Source organism: Talpa europaea, assembly GCF_964194135.1.
Source record: "Talpa europaea genome assembly, chromosome: 5".
NCBI classification, from domain to species: Eukaryota; Metazoa; Chordata; class Mammalia; order Eulipotyphla; family Talpidae; genus Talpa; species Talpa europaea.
The window spans coordinates 88,787,935-88,808,069 of NC_140071.1; the positions used below are offsets into that span (position 1 = coordinate 88,787,935).

The 20,135-nt window shown below is 39.8% G+C and overlaps 1 protein-coding gene across 4 annotated transcripts in view; it reads right to left on the bottom strand.

Moving 5' to 3' along the window:
• Window positions 1-16,850, bottom strand: part of HERC3 (HECT and RLD domain containing E3 ubiquitin protein ligase 3) — a gene marked incomplete at both ends in the record, with an annotated part of 97,001 nt that extends 80,151 nt beyond the window's left edge. For all 4 annotated transcript variants that reach the window (XM_084233105.1, XM_084233102.1, XM_084233103.1 and 1 more), the window contains one exon: window positions 16,625-16,850. In XM_084233105.1, the coding sequence (XP_084089231.1) occupies window positions 16,625-16,850 (226 nt within the window). The remainder of the gene's footprint in view (window positions 1-16,624) is intronic.
• Window positions 16,851-20,135: the final 3,285 nt, after the last annotated feature.

Consider the following 20,135-nt stretch of genomic DNA (forward strand, 5'->3'; position numbering starts at 1 on the left):
TCCAGCACTGGCATTTCTGACTATCTCTTCTCAGTGAGATTTACCTGGGTTTTCATGTGCTGATTGTATCATGATACATGGGATTTGAATATTATGTTATGAGATGCTAGATCTTATTTAAATTTGTTGGAGAACACTGACAATTTTGCTTTAGTTTAGGGTCTCTGCAGTACTCTTTGGTTATTTGTCCCATGTGCACCACTTAGTGGCCAGGCTGGAACTGGGTGGTGGTCTATTTGTTAGCTCACTTCTCAGAGTCATGTATATGCTAAATAGGATGAGATCCACACATGCACAGCTCAGGAATGAACTTAGGATTTCTTAGATAACTATACAGAAGTTCACAGATAACTCTCCTGAATTCTAATTTGAGATCTCCCCCAAAACTTTCAGGTTTCCTAGGGCTCCTTGTTTAGCTCTCCAATCTACCTAATGTACGTCTATAGCTGTACCTGCCTCTGGAGGCAAATGACAGGAGGGCCAGAATGGTTAAATGTTAAATTCAATGTCAGTTCAGTGGTACTTTGATTGCCAACCTTCTATTCCAATCCACCTGCCACACAGTATGTGATTTTCAAAATCCTCAAACAAATGTGTCCTGCATCCTGTCCAGATATTATAGTTGGATTCAATAAAGAAACAGGAAAGAAAGTGCTCACTCCACGCTGCCTGGAACTGGAAATCCAGAGTCAGATTTTAAAAATAACTTTATTCCTAGTACATATTTTGTTTTGTTTTTTAATCAAAGAAAACCCACAAACTTTCTTTGTTCAACTTGGCTAATAAGCAAAGTTAATCATAGGTGCAGCTCTCCCACCAATCCTCCAACGAAAAATTGTGTTTTAAAACAGTAAAGACTGGTTCCCTAGAGGCAGGAAGCATCTGTGAGCAGCTGATACTTCATTTAAGTTATCTGAGACTACCAAACACTTATCTTTCTTACTCCTATGTAGGATGCCCAAGTTTAAACAATCTGTAGGCTAACCTTTTCAACTAAAGAACCAGAGAAAAAGATCAATTATGACAGAGTTCAAAGCAATGTTTCTCAGTTGAAGGACAAGTGATTCATATTTTGGGTCTTAATGTTCACATACAAAACCAAAAAACACACTCAGAAAAAGGTTTCTGAGAATATTTTCTTCTTAAAGTCACAAATCTAAATTTACCATGCATGCTTCTGGAAGCACTAACCCAAAATATACTGACTTGGTCAACGAGAACATATGGAAGCTTGTCACAGGCAATGGGAGTGGAAAAGACTTTGTGCTTTTGAATAATTAGCACTCCCCTGTCAGAATAAGATCATCTGTGGTGATTCAGTTATTTTCAAGAACTCAGAATTGCTAGCTAGTACATAATTCTGATGTTTAAAGAGAATTTTAATAGAGAAACATAAAAATTCAGAAAACTACCTGATGGTTCTCGTAGAAGCAATCCTAACAGCAGAAGGGACTTCTATGTTGGTGATGCAGTGGTATAAATAACTTTATATAGTTAAATGCCTTACTCCTTCAGTTGATAATTTTTTTAAAGATTTATTTATTTATGCATACAAGAGCTGGGGTACAGGCCAGAGATGCGGGGGGTGAGGTGATTCACCAGAGATAGAGTGGGGAACAGAACAGGCAGACTGACTGAAATACACTGCTGAGGGGAGCAGTGGGCGAGACAGGAGAGATCTGCCTTGCCATGTGGGTTGCTCCCTTGCTGGCCAGGCATTGAACTCATGCTGCAGAGGCTGCGGATTGTTTCATAGTGCGGTGCTTAACCCCTTGCGCCACCAGGGAGGCCCTCCTTCAGTTGATAATTTAAGACTCCTTGGAAAGTACTGAAACCTTAATAATCAGGTGCAAAATATTAACAGCCCCTGAAAGTTCAGCTCACATGTTACCATGGATGCCTTATCCTTCAGAGAGCTTTCCTGTTCTGTACAATGATGGCACTAGTGCCTGCTTATTATCTATAAGAAGGTAAGTGTAAGCTCTAGGAAGACTACCTCACAATTGAAAAAAAATACTAGGAAATACCTGGTGATTACATAAAGTCTGTAATATTGAAATGTATCTAAGATGTCACCAATGAGGACCAAAGAAGTCAGAGTCAAATTAATGTTACAAAGCTACAATTCATGTTAAAGGAAGGAAAAACAAACTGATTATTTCAAAATCACTAGGGAATTATGGATATTTCAAAGCATCACCATCCTTTATTAGGAGAATGGAGTGGGATAGAGAAACTGAAATATTTTCAAAAGACTGATACAGCAGAGAAGGGACAGAACCAAGACAGGCCCATTTATTTATTTAAGATTTATTTTTTTATTTATACAATAGCTGGGGTACAGGCCAGAGGTGCAGGAGGGTGAGAGGATTCACCAGAGACAGAATGGGGAGCAGAACAGGCAGAGAGATCAAAAGCACTGCTGAGGGGAGCAGTGGGCCAGACAGGAGAGGTCTGCCGCGCCATGTGGGAATCTCCCTGGCTGGCTGAGAATTGAACCCGCGCTGCAGAGGCTGCGGACAGCCTCACAGCACTGTGCTCAACCTGCTGCACCACCAGGGAGGCCCCAAGACAGGTCTATTTAGAAAATATAATAATCTATGTTAGATCTACTAATATAAATAGAACATTTATTCTTATCCAAAATAAAATCTACCCCTCCTAATTTTCACCACATGCTAACCTTAATCACTATGCTACCTCCCTAGAGCTCAAATACTTTAACTTTGACCTCCTTCGAAGGCAGCCAAAACCCATGGGCTGACCCAAAAAGAAAATTTTAAAATCCTGTGTCCTATGTTACAAAATACACACTGAGAAGTTGACATGTTTTAACTATACAATTGCAGAAAAACATGTGTCACTTCATTTTTTTTCCCAAAGAAACTGTATAAAAAGTCCCTATTTTTTGATTCACCATCTAAAATGTGGTAAATGTAAAAACTCACCTTTAATTAAAAGATTATATAGATATAAGTTTATCTGGTTTTAGAAAAAAATAAAGCCCAGAAAGTTATTATGTTAGAAAATCAATCCGTTTCCCCTGCTCCAAAAGCAAACAGCAGACATCTAATGTTAGTACACCACCCATCAGTACAAACTTTAGTATGACAGGCATTTTGACAATATCCCATACTTTAGAATTCTTCATGTTCTTTCACCTAAGTTGAATTTCTACAACTGTATCCTACAGAAATATTGTACATTCCATTGCTATTAATAGGGGGGTGGGGGGAAGAAATTGTGGTCAAGCATTATAAATTGAAATATGCAATCATCAAAACGATTGTTATAGACTGAACATGATTATCAGAAAAACATTCATGATATTAAGTGGAAAAGAAAGTTACCTAGAAGTATTATGCTATGACTTCAATTTTTAAATTACATTGATGTTGCAAAAATACTGAAGAGATTTAGTTTAAATAACAATGTTTTTTGTTCAGGGTGGTATAATTAAAGAGTATTTTTTTATTTCTTTCTTTTTGCTATGGGTATTTAAAGCTACACTATGTGCAATACACAGGTATTACTTTTATAATATGGAAATTTCTTTTTTTTAAAGGACTTCTTACCACTTCCCTTTTCTAGTCACACTTTTCCCCAACAACTCAAACCCATTTCACTCAATGTGATGACAAGATATTGTTTTCAAGCCTGCATACTTTTTTTTTTTACTACTTTAGATTATATGGAAACTTATAAATAATATCACTGTACGAAATTCAATATAAGCGTTTCCTGGAAGAGCTATTCCAAGACACTTAATCTCACTGATTTTTATATACATGGATAAAATTTTATTACAGCATGCAAACCATCCCTACATTGATATCAATTTTATCTTTGAAACTGTAGTCCTCTGCCATTTTCTCTTAAAAACATGTATACATAAAAACTGCAATTAGAAGACAGAGATAGTCAGAGTGATGTGAAAGACCCAAGCAAAGGCTGCCTTTAAACAACCCACTTTAAATATAGAGAAATATAGAGCAGCAGTTGAGCGCTGGATTGCATAGTTGCCCACAGCCTCTGCTGCGCCGGTTCGTTCCCCGGCTACCAGGCGAGGGTCCCACATGGCGCACAGACCTCTCCTGCCACCCGCTGCTCCCTTCAGCAGTGTACTTCGTCAGTCTGCCTGCTCTGCTCCCCGCTCTGGCTCTGGTGAATTCTCTCACCCTCCCATGCTTCTGACTGTACCCAGTGCTTATATAAATAAATAAATCTTTAAAAAAAAAAATAGAAACAGAGAAATGAAAAGTAAATGGATGGAAAAAGATATCCCATACTAACTTAAAGGAAGTTTAAGTTACTATATTCATATCAAATAGATTTCAAAAATAATAAATATTATCAGGGATAAAAAATAATGACATTTCATGATTAAAAGAAACAATACATCAAGACCTAATAATCTTAAATGTGCATATTTACATAACAACAGGGTTCAAAATATAGGCTGCAAAAAGTTACAGAGCCAAAACAATAAATAAGCACATCCATGATGACAGTCAAGGATTTCAACACTCTCTCAGTAATTGATAGTTCAGAGAGACCCAAGATCAGTAAGTATAACTCAGCAATCAAAAAGATAAACTCATACCATTTGCAGCAACACGGATGGTGCTGGAAGGGATTAATGTAAACAAAATAAGTCAAAAGGAAAAAGAAAAACACGGATGGTCTCACAAGGGGGGATATAGAGAAACCGAACAAAGGATCCAGAAAAAGACAACATTTGCAGGCAAATCACAGATCTGAGTCACAAAGCAGGGGAAGGGGAGAGAGAAGGGTCAAAATAGCAATGATTTACAAAACTTTTACAAACCAAAAGATGATTCCCCTTCCATATGACAAGGTAGCAGAGACTTTATCACTAATTAGAATAGTAGTGACAGGTGCCAGTCAGCCTAAATTATACCCTCAGTGACCAATGAAATCACCAGGATGATGATGCATCATTCACCATTCATATCCCTTATGATGCAAGTACTAAACTCATTCACCAGAGCTTTTATGCTTCAAAGGTACCCTCAGGAAGAATGAAGAACAGAAAGATGGTTAAAGCATGAGTCAGTACTCATAAAAACATTTGCAAAAAAATTTCGAACTTCTTACTCATGACTACCTAATTAGAGGCATCCGCTTCATAAGCTACTTCCTAGTAAATTAAAACTGCATAATTAGTTCAGCCTTCTTCCCTTCATATGAAGGTGGAAGGGTACTTAGCCTGTGCCTCCAAGTAAGCTCAGCATGAGTGCCCTCTCCATTTTTCCCTCTTTCTTTTCTCTCCTCCTTGTCCCCAATATTCTTGCCGCCAGTTGGTGTTCCATCAGTAGCCTTTACCCCTTTGAAGGAAACCAGCATATGCCACTTAAGGACATATGCTCCCCACCTTCCTGTACTCCCTTTTATGACTTTATGCCCAAATATTCTCTGAGTAGAGGCAGGATCAGCTGTCTCAAACAGCACTATTTAACCGTGATCAGTCCTACGCAGGCATTTTCAAACCAATTTCAAAGCAATGAATCAAAGATTCCTTTCACATGATAAAGTACACCTATTTAGCAGAAGCAGTAAACAGGTTTTTTAAATGAAGGACTCTGTAAGATCTCATTAATATGACTTTGAAAAGATAAAAAAAATAGAGCCTTACTTATAAACCCACCTTCAAGCAGCATGAACAGTTCCCCAAAATAGTTAGTCTGAGATACTATTGTAACAACCTCACAGAAAGTTCTCACTCTCAAATTTTAATGAGGTAAGTCATATTCCTTTTGAGGGTGTGTGAGTTCATTTGTTTCCATGTCAATAGGTAACAGAGTATCACTTGTTAGAGACAATGTTCCCAAGCCAGTTTCATGATCTTTGCAGTCTTTCTGAAGCTGAGTAAAACTAATGGTTAAGTTTACTGAGCTTAAGTTCCTGAGCCTACCACAGCTCCTGCTGTAGAAATTCCGCTGTCTGCCACCAAATCTATGTCTAGTTCTGTGAAGTGTGATAAATGGAAATCTTTACCATTCAAGTCACTCTTTTACCTTCTATCCTTAAAATTCAGTGATTGTCTTTTAACACACTGATCTCTGTTGATCTAACCCTAGCAACCTCCCAAACCCTTAAAATGTGGTAAAATAAAATAAAACCGAGGAGACATTTTGCTTAACACTTTTCCTACACTATATGCTTGCCACATTATGCTTAGCACTATCGTATAAAGATAAATAAAACACTAACTCTTAAAAAATACACAATTCAAGGGCCTCCCTGATGGCACAGCGGGTTGAGTGCAGCGATTCCTGGCCGGCCAGGGAGATACCCACATGGCGTGGCTGACCTCTCCTGTCTCGCCTGCTGCTCCCCTCAGCAGTGTATTTCAGTCTGTCTGCCTGTTCTGCTTCCCATTCTGTCTCTGGTGAACCCTCTCACCCTCCTGCTTGCATCTCTGGCTTGTACCCCGGCTCTTGTATAAAAAATAAAATAAATCTTTAAAAAAATACACAACTCAAAATCATGTATCATATAATAGAAAAAATTATTGTTGCATGATGAGTCATTTTAAAAAGCAGATATGAAGGTTTTGAAATTATAAAAGGAACTACAGATCAAAATTTGAGCAAAAATAAGATCCATAATTGTACTTTATTTAAGGTGTCAACATTCCAACTTTGCACACAACACTCCATCAGCGTCTTAGAAGATACTAGGCATTGGCTTACCCACTGACTATCCACTGTTTTCTTGCACCAGAACCCTAAAAGCTGCTGGGCACCTCCCAGGCCTAGGAGATGAGCCTCAACTGTGCCAACCAGATAGTTCCTATCTCACTCAGTCATGCCAATGATAGTCTAGGGTAGGCACATGACCCAGGTCTGGCCAGTGAAATAAAAGATGATGTATGTAGAAGGTGCTGGGAAAGATTTTCCACATTTTGAAAGCAGATCCAAGAGAAGCAGTAACTCTTTGTTTGCTTTGAATGTTGCTGTGAGGATGTGATGCCTCAAGTTGTGACAGTTACCTGGTGACCATGAGAGGACAAGTCCAGAGAATAAAGTTAACAAACTGAAGAAGGCAGAACAGAAGAATGGCAAACACTTTAGCACTGAATGATGTCAATGTGCCCCTGATTATACCAATCCTAGAAATATCTCTGTATAGACTTCTTATGTGTAATCATAAATTTTATTCATTGTTCATAACACATTTTAGTTTAGTGTTGTTACTTCCAGTTGTAAGCATCTTGACTGATAGAAGCCCTTTTTACTTAAAAAAGGGAAAAAAGTAGAAAGTGATCTCAAACGCAGAAAGGAAAACTACATACATTCTTTCTTATCTCTGTCCACAGAGTCATTAAACTAACTAACAGCCTAAAGTAATTGCCCATAGAATTCAGATGAATCAGCATCAGTGGACTGTACTCTATTTTCTGGGTCTGTGCAAAATAAAATCACTCAGCTAACTGCTGCCAAACCACTTCAAGACCTCTGAAGAGCATCATAAAGTAGCCCCAGATGTATCAGAGTGTCCACAGTGGCAAAATCTGCTCCCCTACCTTTGCAATTTTGGACCAGAATTCTGGAAGCAATGTTAACCATGGAACAGAGATAAGATATATGTATGCATGTTCACATGTAGATAATCAGTTTTTAAAGAGTACCCAAAATACAGAAGGTTTTTTTTTTTTTTACTTGGGGCCAATAATATACAGGATCCCAAAAAATTGAAAATAAAGATGACTGTTCTTTAAGCTCAAAATCTAAAACTTGGCATGATGGGTGAAGTCTCTCTTAAAGACCTGACCTTTGCTAACTCCGTCTCCCTCTCTTAAAATTATACACCATTCATCAGATCCTGTAGTGTTAAGGGAACCAGCCATCCTCTTCCTCTCCCTCCACCTCCCTCCACCTCCCTCCACCTTCCACACTCATACTCACACACACACCCCAATGTGCACATGGAATGATTTGCTAACATGTTGGAAAAATAGAATCAGAAAATGGTAATGGAAGGTGTTAACATAAATTATGACTACTACTGTAACTACTAGTAATAGTAATAATGATAGCAACTATCAGTGAGTGCTTATTTGGGCCAGGCATTATTCCAAATACCTAATATCCAACTTATTAGAGCCTCACAACAATTACTTATTATCGACAAGATATTACTATTACCCACATTTTCAACTATAGAAACTGAGACAGAGAGGGTAAGAGTCACACCACCAGTGAGTAGTGAAACCAGGATTTCAAACCAGGAAGTCTGGCTCCAGATTTCATGATCTTACTCATCATATTGACTCCATAATTGAGTATTACTCTAAAATAACTCACAACAATTGCAATTTCTGTGAGTCATTTAATAATTACAGAAATTGTGATATTGATACATGTCTTAATAATAGTGAAAAGTGATTCAAAGTCTGCAAGGATATGAGAAAGTGTTTCTGTTGGAGAGTTACCAAAGACTTCAAGATTACATGCTATCAAAGGGCACTGACTCAAAAGGCGAAGTTTCCAGTGGCTCTTGAAGAAATGTAAAATGTCAGTTGACTACATATTTCTCATCCAGACTGGTAAATTTAGAAACATTTTACTTATCCTAAATCTATCATGATTACAGACGAACAAACTAGACAAAAGATCATCAAAATCACCAAACAACAAAATTGTTATAGCAACATAAAAATTCAGAACTAAGTGTGAACTCACTAAAATCAACAACCAGTTGCACTGACTCCATCCCCAAAGCTTAACTGCTGTCGCTTGCTCCTCCCCCAAGCTCATAATCCTACCAAAAACCTGGACTTTATATATGCCTCAACATGACACTGGTTAGAAATCAAAAATCAATGATACTGTTGACCTTAGACTTAACTTTTCACTACAGACAACTCGGATTTTGCCACCCTGAGGACTTCTACCACTGTCTCCACACATAGTGACTGCTTTATATACCCTTTCTAGGAACACATCATCTATTCCCACCAAGTCTACAAATTCCCAAAGGTAGCCTCGGTACTAATCTGCTGTGTTCTGACAACATGTAGGACAAATTGGAAGCCTAGCAATGTAGCACTCAGTAAATTTCTGCTGAACCAATGACTGAATGGGAAGAAGTAAATAATCCAAGAAAATAATGGAACAAAGACAACAAGACAAATTATGAAGCAAAATTATACCTCAATCTGAGATATAAATTATCGTATGTGATTTTTCTCCATTTTAATTTGGTACTCAAGAGCATGAAAGAATATGCTGACAGTCAGCTAATGATTTTAAACATGAAAAGGGAATTTTTTCTCTACACCTTTAACCAAAGCAGCTGATCATATTTGGTATTTCAGCAGTAAAGAATACAAGATTGTTGGTGGCCAAGTTTATATCCTTTTTGTTTAAGGACTGAATTGAAACTAAATGTCAACCCCCAAAAAAAAAAAACAGTTTGAGAATAAAAAACTTGGGCCTTTCTGACTAGCCAGAGGTTAAGAAGATGCCCATGGACAAAATTCTAGGATTAAACCAAACTCTCAGTACCTAAGCAAGATCGAAACTTAACTTCCCTTCTGCTTTCCTTTACATATACCCAACATAATAACACTGACCTATTTTATGGGATGATCATAAGGATTCATCAGCTTAATAATGATAAGCACACTGGAAATGAAGAGAGCTTATAATATGGATTGTTACCTACTATTACAGTTAACAAATAAGCCACTTGCATCACAACACAAAAGCAGTGTGTTAATTATTTAAAAGACTGCAAATTTTTAAAAGCCACAAATATAACACTTCCTATTCAAGAGTATGCTCATGAATAAGTATATATTTTCTGAAAAACTCAAATAACTTTAAAGGATAGTAGGCTGAGTACCAGACAGAAAAAGTAACTTTTTGATTAGCCACACCAGAAAATAAAATTATTAAATAACATTTGCTCCTTATTCCTAGGTCTCTGGATCACAAAGCTGTCCTCTCAGTCACCAGAGAAGGCAACACTACTACTTTGATACTACTTTTTATGGGGTTTGATACTACTTTTTATTATGGGGTTTGATATTTTTTTATCATCACATCACAATGCCTTTTCTGTACCCTCCTGTACAATTTGTCATGCTTAATGAGAGGGACGGGGACCCCAACAAGTGCAATGTTGAGATCTAGATATGGTACCAATGGTACCTTCTGTCTTTTATATCAGACTTATATCTAGCAAAACACGCACTTCAATAATAGGAAGTCATTAGTAGAATTTCTTCTATTTTCTCTCAGCTCAGTTAAGTTTGTTCTTCAGCAAAAGGTGGTTAACATGATAGGTTACCTCTTCAGATGCCGGAGAGCAACCTGATAAACCACTTTAAAGTGTTAATTTCTACCAGGGTCAGCATGGTTCTGAGAACTGACACTTTTGAGATGTTCTGTTTTATAAACCTCATTTATCAAACAGCGGGGAGAAGTGTTGCAGCTGGCGATGGGCTTTATGTAAATGCTTAGATACAAAATGTAAGTAAGATTAAATACCTACAAGAAAGAGAGAAACTAACTCAGGAGGAAGTTAAAGGAGCTAATCATTGGCATGAATCAAACAGGGTTGCACAGAAATGTTACTCTGCTTATACATTGTTACCCTTAGGGTTGCTATGAAAAGGTTTCTTGGGATGTCTATTGCTTAATTTTAAGAATTTAATACAATCAAATTAGATTAAATGAAATAATTGCACCTATCACAGTTCTTGCTTACCCGAGACAGGAAAAAAGGTTACAGAAGGTTGACATAAAATCAGACCCTAGTAAACACAGGTTTATGCTAAATCCCCAATTTGGGAATTCAGAGCAGCTGACAATGTGACTCCATAGGAGTAAGTGAAGCACGGTAAAATAAGGTAAAATTTTTTGCATGTTTTTTCTATAAGCAACCAGTTTCTATTTTAATTTAATAAAGTATTTCAAGATTTGCTTAATGTTTAATCACTTTACTTCTAAATAAAATATTTAGGAAAAAATTCATATTTGGTTTACTTGCTTTATTCTAAAAAGAGGAGGCAGTACAAAAGTCTCCCTATAATGCAGCTCTGTAAGTGTGTGTCTGATGAAATTAAGAGATGAATTCATGGGCAAAACATAAGAAAATTAGTAATAATCCTAAAATGCCCTAATCCCCTTTGGGGAAGTGGGGGGAAAAGCAGGCAATGAAGTTCATATCATAATGTGAGGGAGAGAATGAGAGAAAAAGAGGAATATGCAATATTCCAACACCACTTTAAAAAAAAAAAAAGCTGGGGGCCTCCCTGGTGGCACAAGTCTCAGACTATGAAGCTATCTGCAGCCACTGCAGCACAAGTTCGATCCCCGGCCAGGGGATCGCAGCAGACCTCTCCTGCCTCACCCACTGCTTCCCTCAGCAGTGTATTTCAGTTAATCCACCTGTTCTGCTCCCCACTCTGTCTCTGGTGAATCCTCTCACTCCCAACACCTCTGGCCTGTACCCAGCTCTTGTATGCATAAATAAATCCTTAAAAAAAATTTTTTTAGGGCCTCTCCAGTGGCTCAGCAGTTGAGCGCTGGGTTGCGAAGCTGCCCGCAGCCTCTGCAGCACCAGTTCCATCCCCAGCCACTGGGCAAGGGTCCCACATGCCGCGCAGACCTCTCCTGCCACCCGCTGCTCCCCTCAGCAGTGTACTTTGTCAGTCTGCCTGCTCGGCTCTCCCCTCTGGCTCTGATGGATTCTCTCACCCTCCCATGCTTCTGACTGTACCCAGTGCTTGTATAAATAAATAAATAAATAAATAAATCTTTAAAAAAAATTTTTTTTTTTTTTTTAATTTAAAAGGGTCCTCCCCAGTGGCGCTCTGTTGAGCTGTCCACAGCCTCTGCAGCACGGGTTCAATTCCCGGCCAGCCAGGGAGAAACCCACATGGCGCAGCAGACCTCTCCTGCCTTTTACGCTGCTTCCCTCAGCAGTATCTTCGGTCTGTCTGCCTGTTCTGCTCCATACTCTGTCTCTGGTGAATTCTCACACTCCTGTGCCTCTGACTGTACCCCAGTTCTTGTATAATAAATCTTAAAAAAAAAAAAACACAAAACATTAAAACCTTTAAAAAAAATTTAAAAAGCTGGGCACTGAGCTTAGATGGAGTTTTGATAGTCTAGCCATGAAAAATGCTTCTGGGAATCATAGACCACTTTGCCTTTCATCTAAGTGCAAATGAATGAGTCACAGACACACCTAAGGTAGAACCCTAGGCTGCCTGACACACTAGGAAAATATCTGAGGCCCCATAACCAGGAGTTTCAGTATCTGATGTGTCCTTGAAATGCCCTGTGTCCGCCACACCAAGTTGGTCACATCAGAGCAGCACTAAGAAGCAGAGAACTGGGAGTACAGGGAGGTCACAGGAGGTCACAGTAGCCTCAGGAGCAGCAAAAGCAACAGAAAACTGTTAGATGTTCTCAAGGAGGAAAAAAGAAATGTTTAAAATCATTGTGGCATGTTTTATGACACTGTCCTCAGCAGGTATAGGAAGCCTCGAAAAACAATGCATGTGTGAACCTTGCAGCTATGCCAGAGACAGTGTAAAATGATATCTCATAGTTGGCAGGACAGATTCAAGGCCCATGATCAAACAGAAGAGTTTCATCCTGATGCACCCTGGAGAGCATCACCACTTTCCACCTTTCCTTCCCTTCACTCTTTTCAATCCTTCATATTGTTGAAGTCCTTTGGTCTGGCAATGACATCAAGTTGAAATTGCATAGCTGTCCAGTGCCCACAGAGACATACCCCTGGAGAGGTGGCCTTCAATCCCCAAATAGCACAGGGGTTTGGGGGTAGTATCCCTGTGGGCCAGCATCAGTCCTGCTATCTGAAACAGGGTCTTGTGTCATGGACTTCACCTCTAGTCCTCGGAGCTCTCCAAACGATGGTTCTCAATAAGCAAATATAGAAAACAAGCTCATTCTTTTTCCCACTCATTAAAAATAAACCCAAATGGTACCCTGATTTAGAACACACCTACCAATGAAAACGTTAAATGAAGAGAGGGAGGCACCCACCCACATAATCTTTCCATTCAGGAGGCACTGTTCTGCAGCTGCTATGGAGTTTATAATTAACAGACAAGCTTAACCAACAACAGAAATTTCTGGAATCTACTGTAATTTATACTAGAGTCTTGCTTATTCCAAATTTAGATTAGAAGCATGGGCCAGATTCTGTGGTTGAAGCCAAAACCCATATGGGTCTTGAAGACCCTACCAAAGGCAGAGTAAATGGAATGGTTCTTTGAAACCTTGTGTGGTACCCCCATCTCCCACCTTCCTCATCTAGATCACTAATAAGCAGGATAAAAAGAAAAAAATAGTAAACAAAAACAATGACAAAAATCATTTTATTTGTCCTAGCACTAGTTCAAATTTCTTGCCACAACTAAGCCCTGCCTCCAGGCATCTGCAGCTGCCAGAGAGGCGGACGACCCACTATTCAGGCAGAAGCAGAGCGGCTACCTAACGAGGCTCACTCACTGCCAGGGGCTCATGAACCACCCACCACGGCTCCTGGGAGCTGTCCAGACGCCACTGGAAAAATGTCAGATTGTTCTCAGATATGTTCACTGTGGAGCTTTGACAGATCTTTATCATCATCATACTGCACAGTTTTTACTTCCTTTCCCACCCGCTGCCCCAGCTTGACTTCTCACAGCAGGTTCTAAGACAAAGGTGTAAAGTGAGGTGCGTCAGAGCAACTGGCTCTGCAGGACAAACCTGGTGTAACTACACTAGAACAATAAGTTACTAGAACAGTAACTTAGTTACTAGAACAGTAACTACACTAGAACAATAAGTCTCCTCCATTTATAGAGGAGTGAACTGAGGTTCAGAAATAGGAAGGCAAAGACGCCAGGTATGTCTGACTCTAACCATGCTGTTTCTGCAGGACTGCTGAAAAGACCTCCTCCTGGTTTCCATATGCTCCCTTCAAAAACTAGCCAGGTGGATAAAAATCGTTCCAAGATCACTGGCGTGAAGTGGGCCTTCAGGATCTCTAAGTTCTGGCTGAATACAGACATTCTTGGAGGAAGGACCATACTGGTGGGCTGTGATCTGCCATTAACCTCCTGGAAATATTAGCTGTAGTCTGGCACCGGCTCTCACACTGAGGGAAACAGCAAGAGCAGGAACATCATGTAAGACACAAGAGAGTTTTAACAAAAGACAGAAACACTGATTTTAACTTTGCCCAACATGAAAACCACTTAAAAAAAAGTCAAAAACCTTCCTTGCCACCTCCATATTAGTTACAGATTACACTTCTGTATCTTCTTAATTGGTAAAACACATAACGAATGGGATTTACTAACTTCATGCATTTGTGGCAATTTTACATGAATATTTTAGTGAGCAACAGGGTCTACTTACATTAGGAAATCTGTAGTATCAGGCATATTGTACAGATAAAGGTACACACAGGGCCATCTACAAACCCCTTTTCTGAAACCACCAGGGCCAGGGCCCATAGGCTAGACACTGAGCATCATGCTGGGTCAGCAGGCTGCTGGGCTGTTTCAGGGAGAGCGTCAATGAAGGAAGCCAGATGCTTAGGATGGGGAAGGAGTCCACAAATCATACCTCACATACTTTGCTGCAGACCAGCATGGCTCTTTAGTTCTAACCGTCACCATAAAATTAATGATTATAAATTAATACTGATGTTTGGGCAGGGAAACATGAAACACAGATGTTTGCTAAAGGAGGGAATAAATATAAGAAAAGAGGGAGACAATATTAGAGGAAAAAATTAGCTCATCCTTCTACAAAAGTAAAACCATGTAGGAAAAAAAAACGCAAGGCTGTTTTTTAAAGAGCAGTACCTTGATTTGGTTTGGACTGAATGAAAAAGACAGCGCGTAAGAAAGAACAGACCATATGCCTATGGTAGTGTGACAAATACTACACGGACACAACTTAAAACTCTAAATTGTCATTTCTCACCAAAAGACTCATTGAAACATCATCTCTACGACTCCAAAGACAGCTGAAATCCAAGACTGGGAAAATACCTCATAGATCCATGCTACACTCAGACTGAAGGCCAAACTTAAGATTCTTAAGACAGAAAAAGTGAAAAGAAAAAACCATATTCAAACCATATACTTTAAAAATGTCCTGTGCAGGGTCTCCCCGGTAGTGTGGAGGTTGAGAGCTGGGTTGTGAAGCTGCCCGCAGCCTCTGCAGCACCAGTTCGATCCCCAGCCTCCGGGCGAGGGTCCCACAAGCCTCGCAGACCTCTCCTGCCGCCTGCTGCTCCCCTCAGCAGTGAACTTTGTCACTCTGCCTGCTCTGCTCCCCGCTCTGGCTCTGGTGAATTCTCTCACCCCCCTGCGCTTCTGACTGTACCCAGTGCTTGTATAAATAAATAAATCTTTAAAAAAAAAAAAAGTCCTATGCATACAACACCTGTTACAAATGAAAGACATGAAAACTTAAGGACTAATTAGCTGCCTACCTTTCTAACTTATCCTCTCACTACCTTCATCACCAGGCTCACCCCACTATTCAGTGTTCCCTATAATAGGACTGCACCTCATACCCGGGTTCTTTACCACTGGATACAATATGCTCAGGTATGCAACAGGTTAGTCTTCCTACCCATTCCCTCTCTCTCTTTCTCTTTCTCTCTTTCTCTTTCTCTCTCTCTCTCGCTCTCGCTCTCGCTCTCTCTCTCTCTCTCTCACACACACACACACACACACACACACACACACACACACACACGCTGAACTTCTACTCACATTTCCTACTCTCCCTCCCCCAAATCCCCCCTCCCCCCACATATTCTTCAACTTACCTCACATCCTTCCAATAGGGAAAACCCACAGTCACATCATCATTATCTCTCACTCATCTTTCTACTCAGAATACCAAGCACAGTTCTTAGCCCAAAGTACTTAACAAAAGCATGTCACAGAAATAAACAAATAAACAGGTAATTAGGAAAAACTAAAGAAACATTTTTGATATTGACTGTATGATGATAACCTGTTCACAAAATAATCATGTCTTAGCATTTAATTATGGGACAAAACCTACTTCCCTAACTCGAAACTCACTATTCAACTTCCTTTCCCTGAGAACTCACATTGCATGTTATTAAATAAGATGAAAAACAGGGCCTCCCTGGTGGTGCAAGGGGTTAAGACGCAACCAATGAGGCTGTCCACAGCCTCTGCAGCATGAGTTTGATCACTGGCCAGGGAGCTACCCACATGGCACAGCAGACTTCTCCTGACTTGCCTCTGCTCCTCTCAGCAGTGTATTTCACTCGGTCTGCCTGTTCTGCTCCCCACTCTGTCTCTGGTGAATCCTCTCACCCCCTGCACCTCTGGCCTGTGCCCCAGCTCTCTTGTATGCATAAATAAATAAATCTTAAAAACAAAAGAAGATGAAAAACAAAAAGTCTGGTTTGGCATCAAAAAGCTTGAATTAGACACAAAGGTTCTAAATAGCAGGGGCGCCTTGAACTATCCAAAGAAGCTCCCTGAAAGGTAAAGGCCAGGTGAGGTAGTCTGCACTGGCTCTCCTTTCCTGTAGCCTTTGCCACTGATCAGCAGACCCCCGGGTGTACTTACCTGGCTTGTTTCCTTCCCTCTCGTGGCCCAGCTGTCCCTTGGTGTTCAAACCACATGTGTACACTTCCCCGCCCTCCAGCAGGAACACGGAGTGGTTTCCTCCACAAGCGACCTCCTTGACGCTTCTGTCCGATATGAATCCACACACCTGTGGCTCGGCCACAATCCCCTGCAGGTTGGTGCTGATCCCAGGTTGGCCCAGAGACCAATATCCCCAACATAACATTGTTCTTCTCCTTCAGGAAGTCATGTAGCCTAGAAAAGAGTTATGTAAAAAGGTTTAAAAAAGAGAGAGAAAATCATTGTAAATAATAAATGTAATAATTTCAAAACTAACTTTGGCCTTAATATTCCTCAGATTGAAAAAAAAAATATTCCTCAGATACGCTGCATCTCAAAAAGATACAAGTTAATATTGTTGAAAATCATTGATATAAGTATGTTAGTTTCGTGTTTTAGTAAGATAGAATGTGGTTTTCAGATTACCAGGAAATCTGAGTGCAAGAGACTTGCTGAAGCAACCTTTGCCAAGCACTATGACAACAACAGTTTTGAAATTACCTCATGACTTCACTTTGTCCTTTCTTATTGTACTTTTCCTTTGACTTTTTGCTTATTTAGTTAAGAAAAAAATTGTTGAGCCAATTAACTCATTTAAGTGCCCTGTTGTTAGCTTCCACAATAGTAATTCGCTATTGAAATGAAAAGGAAATAGAAAAAAATATGTCATCTTTTCTGTCCCTCCTCCTTACATATTCTTCCAGATCTGAGTCAAGCTTCACTTTCGACCTCCGTGCCTCTGGGGACCATTCCAGCCACAGTCGGCCTGCAACACACTGGTGTGCCAACAAAGCACAGGGCAGGTTATCTATGGATCTGGCCAGACGGGTAAAAGAGAGTCCTGGAGCCCTCAGCAGCTTTTTCAGGCTTTTAATGATCTTTCTACACCATTTGCAGTGAGGCAACCAGATGCAGGGCAGGTAGGGGGGTCAGGGGGCCCCTGGCGAATCTTTACTCCTTGGACTTTCTCTGGTATTCTCTCATAGCCGTTCTCTGCTGCTCTCTGCCGCACCATCTTCTACTGCCCCTATTTGCTCAGTCTCTCGGCCCAGGTGTGCCCACTTACACATGCCATACTCCAGGTGTCCACTGTCAGGCATTCTTACCCCGAGCCCACACTCCCAGGCACCTCCTGCATTCAAGGCTGCAGTTGACAGCCACAGGCGCCAACGGCACAAAAGCCTGAGCAATCTTCATTTGGCCTACACGTACCACAATATAACATATACAGCTTCGATTTAGCAGGTACTCAATCAAGTTTGGCTGATTACTGCTGACTCTAGCCCAGTTTCACTACCATTTAAAAATTCATGCTTCCCTCTGACACAAACAAATGCAAAATCTCATCTCTCCCTACCCACTCACACCAATGAGATTGACTACAGCCTAAAGGAACAGTCAAGTGTTGGTGAGGATGTCGAGCAACTGCAGCACCCCTACACTTCTTGTGGAAATGTAAAACGGCATAGCTTTGGAAAACAGTCTCAAAGGTTCTCAGAAGGCTAAACCAGACTTCCTGTATGAGCCAGAAATTCCACTCCCAGCTATGTACCCAAGAGAACCACAAACATATGTCCATACAAAAACTTGCATATGAATGTTCATATAGCATTATTCATGACATCAATAGGTGAAAATAACCCAAACACCCATCAGGTGATGAAAGGATAAGCAAAACATGGCACTTCCATACAATGGAGTATTGTCTGATTACCTACAGGAATGCTATCTGACTTATTCATTGAACTTTTGTGGCTTTCAGGAAAGGCACAGAACAGCCCCAAATAAAATATACAACAGATTTTCAATTTGCTATCTTTATCAGATAATTCTGCTTCTTCCCACAATTTTCACTCCTTGTCTAGACTTTAGAACTAAAAAAATACATTAATTTTAATTTTTTTTTTTTTAGTTAACTGCAATAACAGGGGGGTAGAGAGAGAAAATGCTAACAGAGGTGGGGGGTATTAGATATGTTTAAAAAGACCAACAAGATTCCATCACCAATTCATAATTTCATTTTTTCATTTGCTCAATTGCTACATCCACTCCAATTTTTTTCCTAATTTTGAATATTTAATGAGTTTGTTCTCTCTCCCACCAATAATTATATAAGCAACATCATAGTGCTTACTATATATCAGTCACTATGCTAATAAGCATTTTATACCATTATCCCATTTCATCTTCACAATAATCCTATGCTATCAGTACTATTTTTACCCTCAATTTCAGATAAAACAAGGCTCAGAGAGATTAAGAAGCATGCCCAAGGTCACACAGCTGGAAGGAACATAACCAGACTATGAATCTAGGCCTGACACAATGTCCACATTCTTACCACTGGGCTATGCTGCCACCCAGGGAGATCTGTATGTCACCTACAAGACTAAAACCACAAAGAATATTTGCAGAATGACTAAATTGTAACCAGTATACAATACTGGATGTTTTGAAAACTTGAAAATAAAGTTGCCTTCTGAAAGAGAAAGAATGAGATTAGGCAGCTGTAGAATTAAGCCTTCTTAACTAGCAAGTACAAATAACGTATCTAAAAATATGCTGTCAAGTTACTATGATTCTAAACCTACACAAAGATCTATAAACCATGTTTGCAGCAGCTTTATTCACATGACACAAAAATGACAACAACATAAATGTCTATCAATAGGAGCATGGATAAAAAAGATTATAGTATATTCATATGATGGAATACTACTCATCAATGAAAAAGAGGTGGTTGCGGGTAGGAAGCCATGAGATAAAAAAAGAAAGTTGCCAACTCAAGAGTTGCAACCTTTCTCAAGAATGGTCAGTTTTTAAAATAAAAAATTCCTCAAAAATGTTATATGCCTGTCTATTATCTCTCCCCAAGTCCCTCTTCCTTGGGACTTCACCATCTCTTTCATAAGGATGGGCCTGAACCTCACCAAGTCAATCAGAAAATACTACCCCTAAGCCCATAGTGATTGGTGCAGGGACAGCAATACACTTCCAACTGTACAAGAGTCCTTCTCCATTAAGTTCCATGGAGTTCTGATGGAAGACTGCATTTTTGCCTCTGAAGGATAATGGAGGTTGCTGGAAGCTACCTTCCCCACAACATGAAAGATACCTGCAGTACATTATGAATCTACCACCCACGAAGGTTCTAAGAAAAGAGAAAGAACCCCAAAATGTAGATTGAGCCTTGGATTCCCCCCTGGCTTGGTGCCAGCACCATCACTTTCTAAGCACAGTTGTTCTTCAGTTTTTATAGGTTCCATATTCGTGCATTTGTCTAAACTTATCTGTAACTCCAAAACCAGTATTTGTAGTATTTTGCAGTCATTCCCAGACATGTGCGGAGAGGAGAAAATGTTGAGTTATCCTTTGTGCAATGCTGAAAAATACATGTTCTGCCTTCTTGTTTCAACTCTCATACTGTAAACACATGGTCTTCCTGAGTGTA